Consider the following 18,271-nt stretch of genomic DNA (forward strand, 5'->3'; position numbering starts at 1 on the left):
TGGTCTTCTGTCTGTTTCAGAATCTGCTCGACAAATTCCTTATTCCCAATGCATCTCAAGCGGAGAGCAAGGTGTTCTACCTCAAAATGAAAGGAGACTACTTCAGATACCTGTCAGAGGTGGCCTCTGGGGACTCAAAGAAGGGTGAGTACCTGGGCTTTGGCCATTTAAAAAAAACAGAATTTTCTCATTGTTCTTTCACTCTGATTTTTGCCAGAGAAAGAAGGAAGGTTGTGCATTTAAACAAAGAACAAGTAGATGAAGTTCCAGTGTTTATCATCATTTAGGATTCTCCGTTCGAGTTGAGCTACAGTGCAGCAGCCCTGGAGCTGAATGGGACTCGTATCTTGTTAAAGGACAGTTGAGCAGAGTGATGTTTGTTGACTCGCGGGCCTGACCCCAGTTAAAAGGAGGATTCCTTACATTGTGTGCTAACCAGAAACTAACCAGAGCATCCTTTTTTATTGCTTAAACAAAAGTCAGTTGCCATTTGCTATGTCACTCAGAATAAATACTCCAGAACCTAGTAAGACTTTTATATTGCTTCCAGTAAAGAGTCTGTTTTATTGCTTGAAATAGAAACTTGAAACTCTGTTTAAATAGTGAATTACCTGTACCAACTGTCAGCAGTGGTAGATGGTTAAATTCTGCATAATGGCACAGAAATGCAGAGCCATTTTTTAAGCTACACGCTGTGCTTGAATATGTTTTTAAAGGTGTTTGGTAAATCATTTAAAATATTTTATAATATCTGAGGAAGTAGTTTAAGTAGTAGTAGTGGCACTTGTACATCTCTTCCAGTTTTTACACTGCATGTCAACTGCTTGGAATATGTTGGATAATCTGCCAGGCTAATTAAAGGCATAAACTGAGAGCAGTGTTGCAGCTTTTTCCTCATAATTGCAGATAGTAAAGGGAATTTTAAAAAACGGGTCGAGAAATCCTTTTCAACACGTCTTTCCTCTTCAGTAAATCAGTAAAGAGAGAGACGGCAGGGAGGGGTTTATGGGATCAGTCTCAGCCATGATGTCATTTTGTTCACATTAGTCATACCAAGGTTTTGCAAGTCACTGACAGCGATACTGATACTTGAAAATTACACTTGTAACAACCTCCAAAAGGTCACATGGGAATCATCAGATGAAGATTACAGAAAAATGACCCCCATCATCTGACTGGACAATTCTTTTGTCGTCCATTTATTTATTTTATTTTTACTAAAGCTCCTGTTGTTCATTGCGAGACAGACTCATTCAGACTGTTGCCAAGAGACAGTAACCCATAATGGTTTGTTGCCAAGGTTATCAGTCATCTGATTGATTGTCATGGCAATAAGCCAAAGCACCCATTGTTTGATAATTGTGTGAAAAGATGGTGACGGTGACAAAGTTAGGGAAGGGCTCTCTCCTCTCCTCTTTGGTTGAGAAATGAGTAGAATGAGTGATGCTAATTAATCAACTAATTGTTGTGGCCACAAAAAGAATGAATCATTTTTAATTGGTCAATCCATCCATCCACTCTCCTACTTATCCAGGTCCAGATGCATTAATTAGATTAAGTATGTTATTGAAATGACTGTTATACAGCAGGGAGGCAGTAACGAAATGTGATATAACAATAATTGATTGTAGTACATATATGTACTCCATCCTCATATATATTAAATTTCATTCTGTGTGGTTTTATGTGAACCCTGCAGAAACCCTGCATGCAGTAATTTTTTAAAGTCTAACATGGATGGTTTATTACCGGAACGGATGTTTCAGCCATGTTAGCTGTGAGAAAAATAACCAAGTTTCTGAGTCCAAGGCTTCAGATGTCTTGTTTTGTTTGACCAATAGTCTAAAACCCAAAACTAGATTAGTTTACAATGACATAAAATGGAGAAATGCTGAAAATCTACTGTCAAATACTATACTGACATTTCCATCAGCCTTGTGTGTTTGTGTCATGTTCTAACTGGCAAAGGTTAACATGCTAAACATAACACAGCCACTGTGAACATGTAAACATTTAGCACAAAGCATCACTGTGCCTCAGGGCTCTCAGTCTTGTTTGTTTCCATGTGCCAAAAAATTGTTGGTTCCTGTTATCAGAGGACAATATTCACTGCAGCTCTCAGTGAACAGGGCCCAGTCTCAAAGTTTGTCGAGTGTCATTGAGACTGATGTTCAGGATCACAGTGTGTAGCAATACAACTAACTGGTGGTTGTTAATGTCGTGCAGATACGGTGGAGAACTCTCAGCAGGCCTACCAGAACGCCTTCGACATCAGCAAGAAGGACATGCAGCCAACACACCCCATCCGGCTGGGCCTGGCCCTCAACTTCTCCGTCTTCTACTACGAAATCCTCAACTCCCCCGAGCAGGCCTGCTCTCTGGCCAAGCAGGTGGGTGCACGGCACTGTTGTTTATGCATGTAAGGGGCCCCTGAATTTGAATGTTTTATGGTAATACAGGTTACGGACAGGTGGCCCCTCCTCCACACAGCAGTCTGCCGGTTGACAGTCAAGATGGAGCAGCGTCTTGCCAGCTGCTGAGCTCCTGCTCCTGGCAGACCTGCAGTCCTCAGGCGTCTGACAGCCATTTTCCGGACATGATTGTCAAAAAGCATACCCATGAGATACAGAAATCCCTCGAGACTTGAGGCCTTTTTTAAAAGGCAAACCTCTTGAGTGATGTGGAACCATGTAAAGGCCTACTACAGCAACTGTTGGATGTGTTTTATGGGTGTCTGGTGAAATGAAAGCTTAAACTGGAATCCAACTTGATAGAACAAAAACAAAGACTAATTTAAAATTGAAATTAGAAGCTGAACTCATTAACTGAGACGAACCTAATCTGTGTGTAAGTAGCAGGATTTACATCAGCGACCCTCCCTCTCTTTCTCCCCACAGGCTTTTGACGAGGCGATCGCCGAGCTCGACACCTTGAACGAGGACTCGTACAAAGACAGCACGCTGATCATGCAGCTACTAAGGGACAACCTCACTGTGAGTATACACTCTGACACACCTGGGAACATCTGTATTATCTGCCTCATATCCTAAAGTTGATGATAATGTAAAATAAGTGAAAATGAGGACGACTTCAATGCATCAGACATGACGCATTCTCACAATGAGTCTCCCTTTGTATTTACGTACCGCATGTCATTTAATGTGGACGTGAATTTGTTTTTTTCATTTATATGCAGTAACTACAGTAATATTTATGCATTGTTCCTGTGAGCACCAAGCAGCTGAGCCTTTGTAAATATTTGTCGTCTTTATCTTGTGTCCACTGGTTGTGTTGACAGACCTGAAGAACCCAAAGGTTCCACACCCATGCATTGCATTGTGGAAATATTCGCATTATTTTGAATTTGTGGGTGAAAAAGAAAAGACATCACAGTGAAATGCAAACTGTGCTTGAGTGACGGTGTCTGTCAGCTGCAAAGAACTCTACATCAAATTTGAAGAAGCACCTGCGAGCTAAGTGAGTTCTGTTGAGGAGGAGAACAATGCTGGTGCTACAGCTCAGAAAACAGCAGCAGCTATCTTTTAGTTCAGCTAAAGCTCTCACTCCTGTGGTAACACAGAAGTTCTCTAACCACTCAAATCATTTTTCTCCGTAGGAAACGTAACAACTTACTTTTTTAATATCAGTAATTTTGTAACATACCAGGTTACTTTTAAAAGTAACGTTACCCAGCACTGATTGCATGTTTGTTTAAGCACATACATGCTCCCTCTTGTCTAAACCAAAGCTGTTGTATCTCAGCTGTATGGCAGTACTGGTCGGGGGGTTGGCTCTGACAGTTATTAGTCATACATGCAGACTGACTGACAGATTTGTTCCTACAACCACAGCAGCAGAACAATAGACCAGAACATATTGTAGCCAACACACCAGACAGCAGAAGTCAGACTGAGTGAGGATCACGGCTGCTGACCTACATTCACGCCAATATATACCAGCTAATTAGCTACAGTGCCAATATTTTTATGCCTGTACATCCACTCATGGGTGTTGAAAAGAATTCTGGGAAACACAGTTAGAAACTGGAGAGAGAGAAGAGTGTAGACGATATGGGGACGTTCAGAGAAAGTGGGTGCACCATTATACAGGGCAGTGTATGAGTGTGTTGGTGTATTTCAATCGTCTGGAAGATTTTTCACGTTGAGTCGTTCAGTTCAAAGCTCTTGATTTAATACAAACAAGAAAATGAAACATTTCACAGCATTCTGCTCCGACTCTGCTGTTGATGTTGAGCTGAGATCCTGTGTTTGTTTTTCTTTATAATCAGCAAAGTATGATTTATGTTTTACGCTCAACTGCGTACTCTAAGAAACCAGGCAGACCTGTACTGTTTTATTGTCTAGTTTAATGTAATAAGATTTTTTTTTATTACCAACAAATGCGATGAAAAGACCAAAATTAACATCCATGTCTGTACTTTCCAACTTCCCCACTCTGTCCGTCTGTCAGCTCCAAGCTCACTGATTCCCACGAAGGACGTAAATCTTTTTTAATGGGTCATTAATGTCATTTTTTAAAGAAGGCTCAGTAATTTCCTAAAACAACTGGACACAGTAGTTTATAGCAAACGTCACGTAAACAAGAGGAAATGGTGCATTTGTCCAGAATTATTTTCAGTGGCGGATTAACACACATTTCCTGCTCTAGTGAGAATTTGTGGCAGCAGGACAGTGTGTGTGGGACTGAGTCAAACTAAACCACAGTGTGTGAGTGTGTATGCGTGTGTTCATGGAAATAAAAGAATATGTTTACTTGTTCTTGGTATGAATTCACTTCACTGAAAATTAAATGACAGATTTTACAAGTCGTCGCCTCCTTGTCGACAGTGATTTGATGACTGACAGATGTGTTGTCTCTCTTTTTTTGCAGCTGTGGACATCAGAAAACCAGGGAGACGAGGGCGAGACCGGCGACGGAGAGAACTAGAGCGCACTTCACTGTTAACCCATCCCCACTCTCTTCCTCTTCCTTTTATCTCTCTTCCTCTTTCTTCTCTTCTTCCTCTCTTCGTACACATAAACAGCCCATTCATTCCCTCGTCCCACTTGTTCAAGCCCAGCCTCCCGACTTCCCTTCTGTATAACCAACAGCATGAATAGTACCTGACCTTCACAAATGAATTAAAAAAAATAAATAAATAAAAAATGGAGGGAGGAAAAGGCAGAAACTACTTCATCACCCTGAGATCCCTCCATCCCTCCTCCCTCCCTTGATCATGGCACTCCAAGGCAGGCCACCAGGCTAAATCCGTTGGCCAGTCTAGTCTTATAGCATGCAGGGAGGATTTTTATCCAAAAACCACAAAATAAAGTAAAATTTTTAGAGTCCACATTCCCCCGTTTTTATCCTCCTCGTTTAATCTTTCTCCTCCATTCCTTCCGTTCTTCCTCGCTCCTCTTCCCCTCCTTCCTAACATCTCAGTACGTTCTCTCACCCTCCTCCCCCCTCCTCCCCTCCTCCCCCTCCTCCTCCCCCTTCCCCTCCTCTCTAGCGAGTTAATGCATTTATATAGTTGTCCATCCCTTCTCTTTTTGGCTTTTCTTAGTGTACTGGCGAAAAATGGCTGGTTTTATTCCACTTTAAACAAAACAAAAAAAGGTTATTAAACTGTCCGTTTATTTTCAACAAACACTGTGATGCTTAGTTTTTCCTCCACCTTGCCAACAGATCCTTGTTTGATGGCAAAAAACAAAAAAACAACATTCAGCTGGGAGAGGGTGTGTTTGAACAGCAGTGCAATTCTGCTGAGGTTTATACAGAAGGGTCCTCCTACAAGGCTGTATTGTGACACTGACAAATCTAAAAACAAAAGTGTTTTACCTGCTGTGTAATCAAACACTCACTGTTTTTTCCGTTTTATCTTCCTTTCTAACCGGGACCCGGGGTTTTATCCAACACCATAAATCCAGTTCAGAACTAAAAAACAAACGAAAAACAAAACTGATTTGGTCAATTATTACTAATCACACAGAAAGCATACATTCCATCTTAATGTTTGAGAAAATTTTAGACATCTTTCACAACAAATGGGACCTGCCTGCTTCCTTGGAATCCACCTCCTTGTCAAGGTGCTGTTGAACATCAGTACTGCTGTCCCTAAAGATAATTCCTTAACCATGTGTTCATTTCCCTTTGCGGTTGCTTTTTCTCTCTTTTTTTAATGTGTGTGTGTGTGTGTGTGTGTGTATAACAAATCAAACTCTTCTTTCCGTTTTTTTGAAAACTGTAAAATTGTAAAACATTTTTAGAGCTTAACTGTAAATCTGTCTTTTGGAAAACAAAAAAAACGGTTTTGTCGATGTTGTTCGTTAACACCTGCTTGCAAAGAAAACCTTGAAGCCGTTACAGTCAGCTGCTGTGTTGTATGCTTTGGCATTTTTGACCAGATCTTTTTTTTTTTTTTTTTTGGTACTTTTCTTTTCCTCTTATGACGCCCCTTCACTGCTTGTACTGACAAGCCTAGAGAAGTCCTGAGTTTCCACTTGCTGCTGAATGGTGTCATCTGCCAACAAGAATGCATGCCTTCATTTATCACCATGTAAATCTACCGCAAGCATTGAGTGGGGAATTGTTGACGCTTAAACTTGTTCCAGTGAGGCCTGGTACTGATCCTGCAACCTAAATCAATTCTGATTACGATTACACTATTGGCTAACTATGCAAAAAATGCAAAAGTTGAGTTAATTAAATAAGGATATTTCGCCAAATCGAACAAATTTGATTTTAAAAAAAAAAAAAAAAAAAAAAAAGGAAGCAGTGATTTTAAGTGTCACCTCTGGAGCTGTTCAAGTCCACAACAGGTACGTGCGTTGAAGGAGCCAAACCTCCCAGCAGCCGATCAGCCAATCACCTGTTTGTGGAACCTGTAGTTCGGATTGCGGTTTTTATCTTCAGGCTGGAGTTTCAGTAAACATGCGTACATGTCGAAGGCAACCTTCAGATTACCTTTAGGAAAAGAGAAAACAATCAGCAGCTAACGGTACATTTTCTGGCTTATTTTTCCAGATCTGGTCTTTTACGATCTTTAGAATCGTAATCATTGTAATCTGCAACAAAATTAGGCCCCATGTGGTTTCTCCTGTTTAAAACAACTGCACCCTGCCAATAGCAAGATACTGTACGTGTTTAAAAGCAATGCAAATCCCAAGCTAGAGTTGTCTTTAGTCCCAAACTTTGAGGAATATTGGCAGGTGTCAGCTGACCAGAATGCAAACCTGACAACTCCGTCAGAAGCCTCTTTCCTTCCTCAAAAGTAGAAATAGTCAAGTAAATTCTTTCTCCTCCACTCAGTGTCACAATAACCTTGTCATTAACCATCTCAACATTCCACTCTGTAGGTGTAGAAAAGTCATGTGTCTCAATGTTTTTTTTTTCTTTTGCTGGGGACAAATGTTTTCATGCACTGACGTTTAAAAGGTTGAAAAAAAATTATTCCTCCCTGCCGCTCTTTTTCTCGTTAGCTGAACAAAAAGGCAGTTATTCTACGCTTTATAAGGAAAAAATTATCCCATGCAGTAGTGAATGTGGCACCGAGCCTGTCTGTATATCTGGTATCTCAAATCATTTTCTTTTTACTGACCAGTATTCAGCTTAAAATAAAAAGGAAAAAAAAAATAACCCCAAAAAAAAACAACAAAAAAAAAAGTTTGCTTCTGTGACGGTTTTATTGCTTAGCGCGCACGTGGTTGTGAAAATTTAGACTTAGCTTAAGGACACCAATAAAAATGAGAAAATGACAAAAAAGAAAACCCCTCAACACCTCCCACTCCCCCACCCTGGTTATTGACGTAATACTAGATTTGTGTATGTCTTTTAAAAAAATTCCAACTCTAGTTTCACCTTACATGTTATAAACAGGACAAAATGTAAAAGACAATTTAAAGTGAAATAAAGGTTTTATCAGTTCTGAATCAGCCCTGTTCTGTTTATTATCACCACTAGCCTGTTAATGCCGCATGTTTTTTTTTTTGTTTTTTTTTGACTTTTCTGACTGAAGATGCATGTTCGCAGGATTATCTGGGAAGTTTGGACAATGAGGCTACAAATATTGAAGTTTAAAGCACTGGCATGACACATCTGTGGTGTTGAGAGAGTTGGTTGAAATTCACTGAGGATATAGCTGTGTAGTTCGGTGTGAGTAAGCTGCGACTTTTGGGGGAAAAAAATGCAAATATTAAATGGGATAACAGAGGGCTGTGGGGTCTGGTTTCAAGACTGTTATGCAAATACAGCAAGATGCAAATTTTTATTCTCATTTGGTTTTTACAGAGGACTAAACATCAGAATGAAAAGGGCATACGAGAAGGACCATAGTGCTCCACAACACAGTGGCAGCTTGGTGGTCGACTGAAACAGATGAATGTCCATCAGTCGATCCTGCTTCATAACTAGGGTCAGACGTGGGTCAGATACAGGTGAACTGGTGTTTCTGCAGAAAACAATTTCTAAAACTTTCCTAAAGCGACAGTCACGAGGTTTGAACATCTCTCTCAAGCTCACTGCCTGTATTTATGTGAATTTCTTATTTATGCAAAACAAAAATTTTAGCAAAAATGAAAAAGGCAGAATATCACAACAAAGTTTTACTCTGGCAAAGTATAAAAATTGGTTTATTGATTAAAAACAAAATGTGACAAAAGATGAGAGGTGAGAAGATCAGATATGTCTAATAATAATTCAGTTCCAGTGTCAGAATTAGTGTTTAAATACAAATTATTTAGCTGCCTTTCTTGTAGTTGTTCAGTGTTAAATACTGAACTAACTAGATTTTTAACATTGACACAAACACAACTTCTCAGCTGTGCTTCTGTCTGAAGACTGAACTGTGCCCTGGAAGTCTCGTCTTTAAGTAGTTTCCCCTTAAAAATTAAACCGGACCGGATCTGGGAAAGAGAGTCATGTCTGAGTGCGCTGCCAACACAAACATCACTTATCTCACTTTCTTAGTTGCACTTTCGATTTTAGGCTGTGTGCATGTGCAGCTCCAGAGGCAGTGAAGGTTTTTCTCATTTTGACAGCAGATGACAAAAGATGTCAACCTTTCCAAAAAAAGTTCAGAAATCTGCAGTCCCAGGAACAGTAGTTCAGGCAAACCACAGACATGCAGAAATGTCCTTAAAAGAAGATGCTGCATCTTTACTACTGTACTGCTTTTATACCTTAAGAACTCCTTTACTGTTATCAGGTCTAAAAGTTTGTATTTTGTATTATTTATTTTTTTTTATTACATTTTATGTAAAATGTACTGGTAACAATTCTCCAAATCTATAGTAAATCTCAGGGTTATTATTCTTCTTGAGCTAATTAAATCAATTGATTGGCCCAAAAAGGTCACATGACACACTAGCAGCTGGTTAGCTTAGCTTATCTTAGGTTAGTATAAAGACTTAGGCAGCTAAGAAAACAGCTAAGGAAACAAAATACACCTACCAGCACCTCAACACTCTCGTGAGAAAGTATTGTCTTCTGCTTAAAGGGGTTAATGTAAGAAATAGTCTGGTACAAATTCCCCCAGTGAAACAGTGAATAATATCTTTACACTTAAACAGGATATAAGCAGTTAATGAGTGAGCTTTAGAGGTTACCTTCGGACAGAGCCAGGCTAGCTGTTTCCCAGTGTTTCCAGTATTTACGCTAAGCTAAGCTAAGCAGCTGCTGTAGCGTCATATTAAACTAAACTGTACCGATTTTCTCATCCAGTTCACCAGTAGGCAACTGTTTCTGTAAAGACAGAGAGAGCACACTGTAAATCTCTTTTTTATTTCTTCACTTTATTTGCAGTTAAAACAGAAGCAGGTTGACAAAACCAATATAAACAAATTAGGAAAACAGCAGAAATGTGATAAAAGTGAGATAAAACAAATAATCTCAGATGCCAGGAGTGTCAGGCTGTGGTCACACTGTGGTCACACTGTGCAGCTTCTTGGCTCTACCTGTGCAAACATGAATAAGCATAGATTTGTTTCACAAACATTCCCTGCATGATACATGTAATCATGAGGTGTGATATTTTTTTTTGTTTGTTTTTAGAACAGAAACTGATGTTTTATATTTTCAGCTATTTTGCAGAGACTAATCCAGAGCAGCAGTGAAGGATGTGGACAGGCACTTTGGGCAAGATGGAGACTGCCAAGCTACAAATGGATCAATGAGAGGTTGTCACAATAATACAACGAAATAAGAGTGAGACAGTACGTAATATATGAGGACCCGTTTGAGGATAACATTACTTGGTTCACATGTTCCAAACACAAAGGGAACAAACTGATATTTTGATCCTAATGGTGGTAAACAAACAAAAATAACTCAGCAGAGTGATACGTTTGTGAGGCAAGAAACGCAGTACGAGAACACTTCCTGTTGTATGAAACACACTCTGGGTTTGAGGACGGCGCTGTTGTGTTTGATGAAAAACCAACGTACAAACTAAACTGGGCAACTCACTCAAGACTGATGCTGTGTTCATGTCATACCAGAGTTGTCGTAATTACCAATTAAACTTATAGAATGGGATCATTTAGATTTTTTAAGCCGATACATGCGACTTGCTGATTAATAATTCAGAGGTGCGACATGAATGCAGCATGAGCATCACTCCACTGAGAAAGACAAACAATCACACGTACTCAAAGCCTCAGAAAACCAAATATAGGATAAATATTTAAACTACCTGAGTGTAGAACATTATGTGGCATTAAATACAGACTAAACCTTTACGATCAACTAGTGTTGCTTGATGTACCTCTGGGCTTCAATACAGATAAAACTTTACATTTCTAATATTATCTGCTTCTATTTTGATCATTAGTTTATTGTTTATGTCATTTTTTAAGCAAAAATCTCCAAACACTCCTTAGCTCCAGGTTTTCAAATGGAAGGTTTTCCTACTTAATTCTGTTGCTTGAGATAAAAAGATTAACGTCTTTCGGTTTTGGACTGATTGTCGGACAAAACTGACAAAACTTAGTATTCAGGATGAGCTTTTTTTGATTGATTGATTTTATATCATATATATATATATATATATATATATATATATATATACATATATATATATATATATATACACACCACGAGAAGTTCTGACGACCAGCAGGAGCGCCGCATGACGGCCGTTCACTTGCTCAACTTCACTGTTACAAATGATGATGGTAAAGGTTTATCTTTAGTTAGAATTACGATGTGTGTGTCAATAACTTCAGCTTTCAAACTAAAACTGGTACAATACAAACATTCCCAAGGCTGAAAATGGTGGCGCCTCTTCTTCCCGATACAACCCTCAGCTCCAACCACTGACCAGAGCTTGCATTTTCCAGAAGCATCTCAACACCGAGCTCATATTTGTTCTAGAGAGAGTCAACAGACCAAAACATGTTCAGGGTGAAGGAGCTTTTGGGAAACACACACTCAGCGATTGACTTGAAGCGGCTGAATCGTGTCACTGCTTGGCTGCTTTTCCGTCGCCCGACCTGTAACGATTTGTCCTCTCTCCTCTGAACTCGTTGCAGTGACAGATCCTTACCGCCGTCACCAAAGTCCCCTGATGTGTCCTCACTTCTTCTTCTGCACCTCCTGCAGCAGCTTCAGGGCGGCCGTGTTCTTTGGTTCCACCTTGAGGAGGCTGTTGAGGTCGTCCACACAGGCTTTAATGTCCTGCAGGAATGACAACGAGAATTTAAAAAGAGTTAAGAGCCTAAACAAGGTGGACGAGGCGGTGAAACTGGAATAAAAACAGGGAGGATGGAGTTTGTAAAATCAAAACAATGAGACGAATGATGCTACGATTCTCTGTGGAGCTGACATACGACCCCCTTCACCTTACACGCAGTCAACTGACTTATGGTTTATATATATGCTGTTTAGTGGTTAAAAAGCACTACAGATTACAAGAGGTGATACGTTTGTAGCCTTAAGTCGAACGAGGTGAGTTACATGCACGTGCAGTTTAACTCTGAGATTATTCAGAGGGTGAAGTTAATAACTTCTGTGGTTTTTCTGTTTCAGGTAATTGAAAATTCAGCCAGTCTGAGAAAATGGACATTGCCGTTGCCATTTTGACAGTGATGATGACGTCATCGCTGCTGTGGCCATTTACTCACACAGTTTTTCCAGAGCAGTGGGGCTAAAATATACATTACGCCTGGCTATGATCTGTTCATGACTCCAATGCCTATCAAATCTGATCAAACCATGCCTGCACAGTCCTGATGAAGCAGATTAGTTGAATTTTTGCGAGGTAAGTGATCCAGGTCTATTGATTGTACAAAGATTATAGACTAATTGTGTCTCTTTTCACATAACTCAAACCTCCAAACAGAGTTTCACTACACAGAGCCGTGAGTGCTGAGCTGCTCTCTCTGTGTGGCATACTGATGAGGAGAGGCAGCGAAGAGAAACATCAGCAATTATCAAGGCAGGAAATGCTTTTTATTTTGTCATCCACCCTGAAAACCTCCAGACAGCTGCTCCTGAAGACTAACACCTGATTACTCTGTGTGGGAATCAGAAACTGAAGAGCAGTGATGAAGACTCAGACTCTCACCTTGAGTTCCTTGTGAGCCTGAGCCCTCCTGTAGAGAGCCTTGATGTTGCTGCTGTCAATCATCAGAGCCTCGTCACAGTCTCTGATGGCGTCTCTGTACTGCTTCACTGACAGGTAACACAGCGCCCTGCACACACACACACACACGCACACACACAGAAATACAGAATCCAAACGTCAGAGATCTTATATAGAAATGAATTTCTAGCCAAACACCTACAGGCCCGTTCTACTTTAAACCATGGGACTCACTACATGTTCATCAATTCACATTGGTGTTACAGCCATAGCAATAAATAAACATTTAAACACCCCTTTGGCTGTCAGCAGTGTTGCTCTGACATGATGCCTATAATCCTGTTTAAATATCGCCCTGACTGACCATGGAAAGCTTTTAGTCTGAGCTGATTCAGTAGATCATTTCAGTCAGATGGATGAAAACAAGTTAATATTTATTCATATATAATTTTAGCTTATTTAAATTAGCATGAAGCATAAAGTTTTAATATGCTACAATGGCCTAAATACAATTTCACAAAAGTTCAGCCCTGAAAACAAACATTCAGTTTTTATCTTCTGGGCTTTTGTGACTTAATCCTAATGGTACCATTTTCTGAGGCACCATTTAAGGGTTTTTAAAGTAATTAATGGATTTGTTGATGGTTAATAAATCATTTAGCCTTTTAGACTGGCAGATTATGGAGTATTTTTTTTTAATTCTGATTGGCTGAAAGGTGCCAGTTAAAATATTAAAAAAGGACATCTCAAACACAGTTCCAGTCAACAGTTGAAGTGCCTTTTTGAAGGCCATTAAAGGGATAAAAATATAGACATATGAGTGAGTATCAGTGACCCACCGGTTGGTGTAGGTTGTGACCTCAGTGGGGTTGTGTTTGAGGCTCTGGGTGTACTTCTCTATGGCCTTCTTATGCTCTCCTTTCTTCACCAGAGCGTTGCCTTCTTCTTTCAGGGCATGGCCTTTCTTTATGTCTTTATCACTGGGAGCTGCCAAGAAGATGTGAAGGGGAAGACAGAGGGAAAAAAAGATGAGGTCATCAGATCTGAAGTTAGTCTTTATCATTAGAAGAAATCTACAGAAGCAAGAAATCAGAGAATGATGCCAGTACAAATCCAGTTCTCTTAGCTCTAATCTGAGTAGAAAACATAGGATCTCCATACCAGTTTTTTTTGTTTGCGTGGTGCCGTTCTGCTGCGGTGCTGGGTTTTGTTTAGCAGTGTTGGCTATGTTAGTTTGCTGGGTCAGTTTCTCTCTGACAGACAGAGGAACGGTGGGGATAGGAGGAAGCTTTTCTCTCCATGAGGGACCATCTGCTTCTGTGAGTGCCTTTGTCATCCTGAGAAATAGTGATAGAGAAACAATTGTTAAAAGGGTTTTCTCTTTTTTCAATGAAATGCTTTGTTTGGTGTTTGCACTGCACTAGACGACGACTGGAGAGACCCAGCAGCTTGTCCGTTCATCACCAGACAACTGCATCTGCAAAGATGGTTAGTATGTCTCTATAACAAACAATATGTCTCAAAATTTAAATTTATGTCTTCTTTAACCCGCCTCTGACATCTGACATGAACATTGCGTCATCAGTTTACAGACCAGGTACCTGTTGGTGCCGTCGTGAGCTGCTGCTATGTTGCAGTCGATCTGCAGGGCGGTCTTGTAGTCGACGTACGCCTGCCTGTATCGCTCCAGAGCTTCATACGCAGCAGCACGACGAAGTAGAGACTTCACATTGAACGGATATACTTCCAGGGACCTGACACAAATATAAACATGTACAAAACATTAAACATTAACAAATACAAAAACATGGTGTAAATTGGTAAAAATGTAAGATAAATGACAAATAAAAACACTTACATGTTGCAGTCTTTGACACATTCCCCACAGTTTCCATCCTTCAAATAGCTGGCTGCACGATTTGAGTACAAAATGCCCAAATCCTCTGGATTCTTTTTACCTTTTAACAAGAAACAAGCCTCTTTAAGACATGTGGTCAAAAATCACTCATCTCTGTCCATTTACAAGACATATAAAGAGACAAACAGAGCTGATAGACTGAGCTGTAAAATTATGTGTAATGAAATATTTGAACACTGCAGGTCTTTGTGTGCACAACATGAAACTAAAATAACCATGTTTAAAACGTTTTGGCCTGACTAAAACCTGACTAGAATCAAAATGTTGTGTATTTTAACACCTTTAGTGATTTGATATTACAGTGCAGATACTACTTTTACATTGATGCTGTTTGTATCTACAGCCTCCTGCTGCAAACTGCACTGTCCAGGCAAATATCAACTTACAGAAGGCTTGAGAAATTATATCAGGTTCCTTTACTGCTTTTATTGAAAACAAACACAGTTGTTTTTATACTCATCATTTTACAAAGTGCACTGTGCGTCCTCCTCAGGTAACAGTTCACGTAAATACTTACTGGACTTCTCCAGCTCTTTGATCGCCTGGCTGTACAGATTGGTGGCCTCTCCATACTGGCCCGTCTTGAAACATTCATTTCCAGCTTGTTTCAGCTCTGTCCAGGACTTGGATTTCTGTTTCTGAGGCATCTCTTCTTATTTTTAGCTGTTTAGCAGGAGAAGATTAAACACCGATTACCATCTGTGCATGAAAATAACTTCTGGTCCAGACAGTTATCTGAGGAAACTTCATGTACCCCCTCTAAACTAAGGACATGATGTAGGCCTTGCTGCCTCCATATACAGTGACTGGATGTGGTAAATGTACTTTAGTATGTGAGCTGTTGTGTAATCTGAGTGACCGTCACTTCACACAAAGATACATCCTTGCTCTAAATGTGAACAGCATTTGTTTTACACAGCATGTACCATTGTTTAATGTGGCACTGTTTGAGCACTCAGTGTCCCTTCAACAATTATATCCTGAAAGAAATGGACAGATTTGTTGTCAGAGGGAAAAACACATTCTGGCTCCCGACAAAGAGGATTTAGGATCTTTTTTTAGTGTTTGTTAAAGATCCAGCTTCATTTGTTGAAAACGACTGTTGTTATCCCTGATACCAGATTCTGAATTTGACCTACGAATTTAATCTTCATGGCCAAAACCTGCAAACAATAAAAGATGTGTGTATGTTGATAATCCTTAAAGTACATTTAAACATACTCATGCATTAGATGTGAACAAAACATACATTGTTACTAAAAGGCCACAGGTTTTGCTCTCACAAGATCTACAGCTACAAGAGCTGCAACAATTACTCAATTAACTGATGATTGATTGAACAGAAAATTAACTAATAACTATTCCAATAATTGATTAACTTCTTTTTCGAACCAAATTTTGAAATTAGCAAAATTAGCTGGTTAAAGTTCCTCAGGTGTGATGAGAAAGATGATTTCCAACTTGAGAAACTAAAACTGAGAAACTAATCGGCAGGTAATTGATAATGATAATGAATAATCATTAGTTGCAGCCCTAGAACAGGTGCACTGCGTGCTGTTGAGCTACTATACACTGATCCCACACCTGCCCTGTATCACACTGTTATTAACTACATCTCTACAGTCTTTCAGCTGCACCTGAGGACAAGTAATGGTGGTTGAGGACAACATGGATTCTTTGCAAAACATTATTACATGTTTTGAATTACCTTTATGGTCTTTTCTGGAGACATCAGATTGTTCTGTGTTTGAACTGTCCTGTATTAGAGGTGTTATACTGTTATTAACGCCTTTCTATCGCAAAAAATGACCCATATATCCCTCAGGAAAGTAGGATTTATTACAGATTGACAGGCTCCTGTATTGAATTACATTCACATTAGCAACCTTATAAAGTCGTAATTATCAGTATAAATGAGACATGATGTCATCTGAAGATGTACATCCACATGATTGACCAACATTTGTCTTGAATCGATTAAAGTCCTGGTTACATATCCACACAGCAGTTCATCCAAATTATATGTTAGCTTAACTAGTTGTGTAATAGCCTGGTAACCTAGCTGCTAATAATTGCTCCAGCTGATTTTTTTTTCTTGATTTGTCGAAACTAACCCTACAAGTTAATTTTAAGAAAAAGAGGAAGGTACATCACCTGGATGTTGCGTTTTAGTTTAAGTTGTGTTAACCTCCACTCTTTCGTCGGTTACTAGCTGAGTTAGCTTGCTCGCTAAGTTATGCTAATTCAAGTGGCATTCGAATGGTGTTTCTTTTTTAAGCTAAGCTAACTTAGCAGCAAGCTGGCTAAGCACACTTCCACTGCTAACACAGCTAAAGTTATGAGGCTACACTTCTTACCGGCTGCTCGGATCTGAGATAACAACACAGCAAAGGAAGTCCTCCTCTTCACAACACGTCTGATAGACTACCGGCACCTGAAAGTATCTGCACCCGGTGATAATACTGACATTACTCTGTGGACTTTATTTTCTCCTGCTCGATCAGACCCACGCCGGTTTCCTCAGCTTATGTAGGGTAACTGTGGAGGGGGGAGGTAAGGAACTTGCCGGCTGTCTCTGGTAACTTCTCGGTGTGCCTCTTTCTTGGGGAGGGAGGGAGGGGGGTGTCTGACTCTACTGTATCGGTTTCGCTTCGTTTTTACGCTGCGTTCAAGTACTTTGGAAAGTGTATGACTTTTACGTACTACGCCCTCTGGCGGCTAAATCGTATGGCATATCTTAAGTGAGACAGAACAAGAGTCAGTGATGGAATAATTACTCAGATCCTTTATAATACAATGCAAGAATGCTACATTACATTAGTAGTAGCCCTGCATTCAAAATTACATTAAAGTACCAGTGCAGAAGTATCATAATACTTTTTTTATAGATGTTTGTAAATTCCAGTCTCTGTATATCTGTTGTGTAAAATTAGTGGAAGAATAAATGCGTCCATCACAATGTAGTTTTTGAAAAATGAAGTAAGTCTTTAATATTTACCACCTAAAAGCTGATATAAAGCTTTACTTTTGAGGTGAAAATTATTTGTACGATTTTTCCACAGTCTTGAAGGCATCACGAGACAGAGAGCAGCAGTTGTTTAGTTTCTATTTTGGAGAACGAGGAGCAAATGGTGTTTGAAAGCAAATCTCGCGATATTACCGTTGGTTTTTGAAATCTAAAGCACAAACTCCTGTGTCATCTGCACTTTCTTTCATTTTCTCTGCATTTTACTGAAGTGACTGTGGGACTGCATTTCTTGTATTCCACATATATGTTATCATTTTATCACCGTGGTGTGATTACAGAGGGATTTGCATTGTTAATAGTGAAAACAAAAAGGGCACAGGGCTTTCTATATACATTTTATTTGTAATTGTTATCAAGAGACTGATTAAAACCAACGTAAAACAATGCAAATAAAACTGACACAGTTCAACCTACACAGCAGTCTCTTATCTTTGAACCACAAGGAGGCACTTTAACACTAGCTCATACAGGCATGAAAAGGCTGAATATACTGTATGTAAAAACAGGAAATTCTACTTGTGCCACTGTACTCATGATGAGCACTATGTAGAGGCGCAGATATAAAATGAAGGATTTTTTTTAGGAGAGTAGGATTTGTGACTGAATGTTGGAGTCAGATGTTTTTGTTAAGAACATGTTTTACGTTGGTGAGCAATGTGATAAACCTTTGTTAAAGCTGAGGGTTTACAGTACGTGTATGCAGGTGGAAGTCGAACATCACAACATGAGAAAACAGTTGTGTGTC

General features: G+C 39.6%; 2 protein-coding genes across 4 annotated transcripts in view; one reads left to right on the top strand and one right to left on the bottom strand.

The window, feature by feature from the left end:
- Positions 1–7,931, top strand: part of ywhaba (tyrosine 3-monooxygenase/tryptophan 5-monooxygenase activation protein, beta polypeptide a) — a 20,476-nt gene extending 12,545 nt beyond the window's left edge. The window contains exons 4-7 of the mRNA XM_018678240.2: positions 21–144; positions 2,227–2,390; positions 2,898–2,993; positions 4,891–7,931. Of these exons, the coding sequence (XP_018533756.1) occupies positions 21–144; positions 2,227–2,390; positions 2,898–2,993; positions 4,891–4,947 (441 nt within the window). The 3' untranslated portion in view covers positions 4,948–7,931. The remainder of the gene's footprint in view (positions 1–20; positions 145–2,226; positions 2,391–2,897; positions 2,994–4,890) is intronic.
- On the bottom strand, positions 6,749–17,122 carry tomm34 (translocase of outer mitochondrial membrane 34). 3 transcript variants are annotated; one of them, XM_018678239.2, is made up of 9 exons: positions 16,856–17,122; positions 15,016–15,161; positions 14,439–14,538; positions 14,182–14,334; positions 13,742–13,917; positions 13,420–13,567; positions 12,563–12,689; positions 11,543–11,673; positions 6,749–9,953 (listed from the first exon to the last, which is right to left on the bottom strand). In XM_018678239.2, the coding sequence occupies exons 2-8, from the start codon at positions 15,143–15,145 to the stop codon at positions 11,572–11,574; spliced, it is 936 nt and encodes a 311-aa protein (XP_018533755.1). In that variant the 5' UTR covers positions 15,146–15,161; positions 16,856–17,122; the 3' UTR covers positions 6,749–9,953; positions 11,543–11,571. The 3 variants fall into 3 exon arrangements, with proteins under 3 accessions (XP_018533755.1, XP_018533752.1, XP_018533754.1); XM_018678236.2 differs by having other exon boundaries at positions 6,749–11,673; positions 16,856–17,121; XM_018678238.2 differs by lacking the exon at positions 16,856–17,122 and adding an exon at positions 16,653–16,811 and having other exon boundaries at positions 6,749–11,673.
- Positions 17,123–18,271: the final 1,149 nt, after the last annotated feature.

This window comes from Lates calcarifer, linkage group LG12 (genome assembly GCF_001640805.2).
Source record: "Lates calcarifer isolate ASB-BC8 linkage group LG12, TLL_Latcal_v3, whole genome shotgun sequence".
NCBI lineage: Eukaryota > Metazoa > Chordata > Actinopteri > Centropomidae > Lates > Lates calcarifer.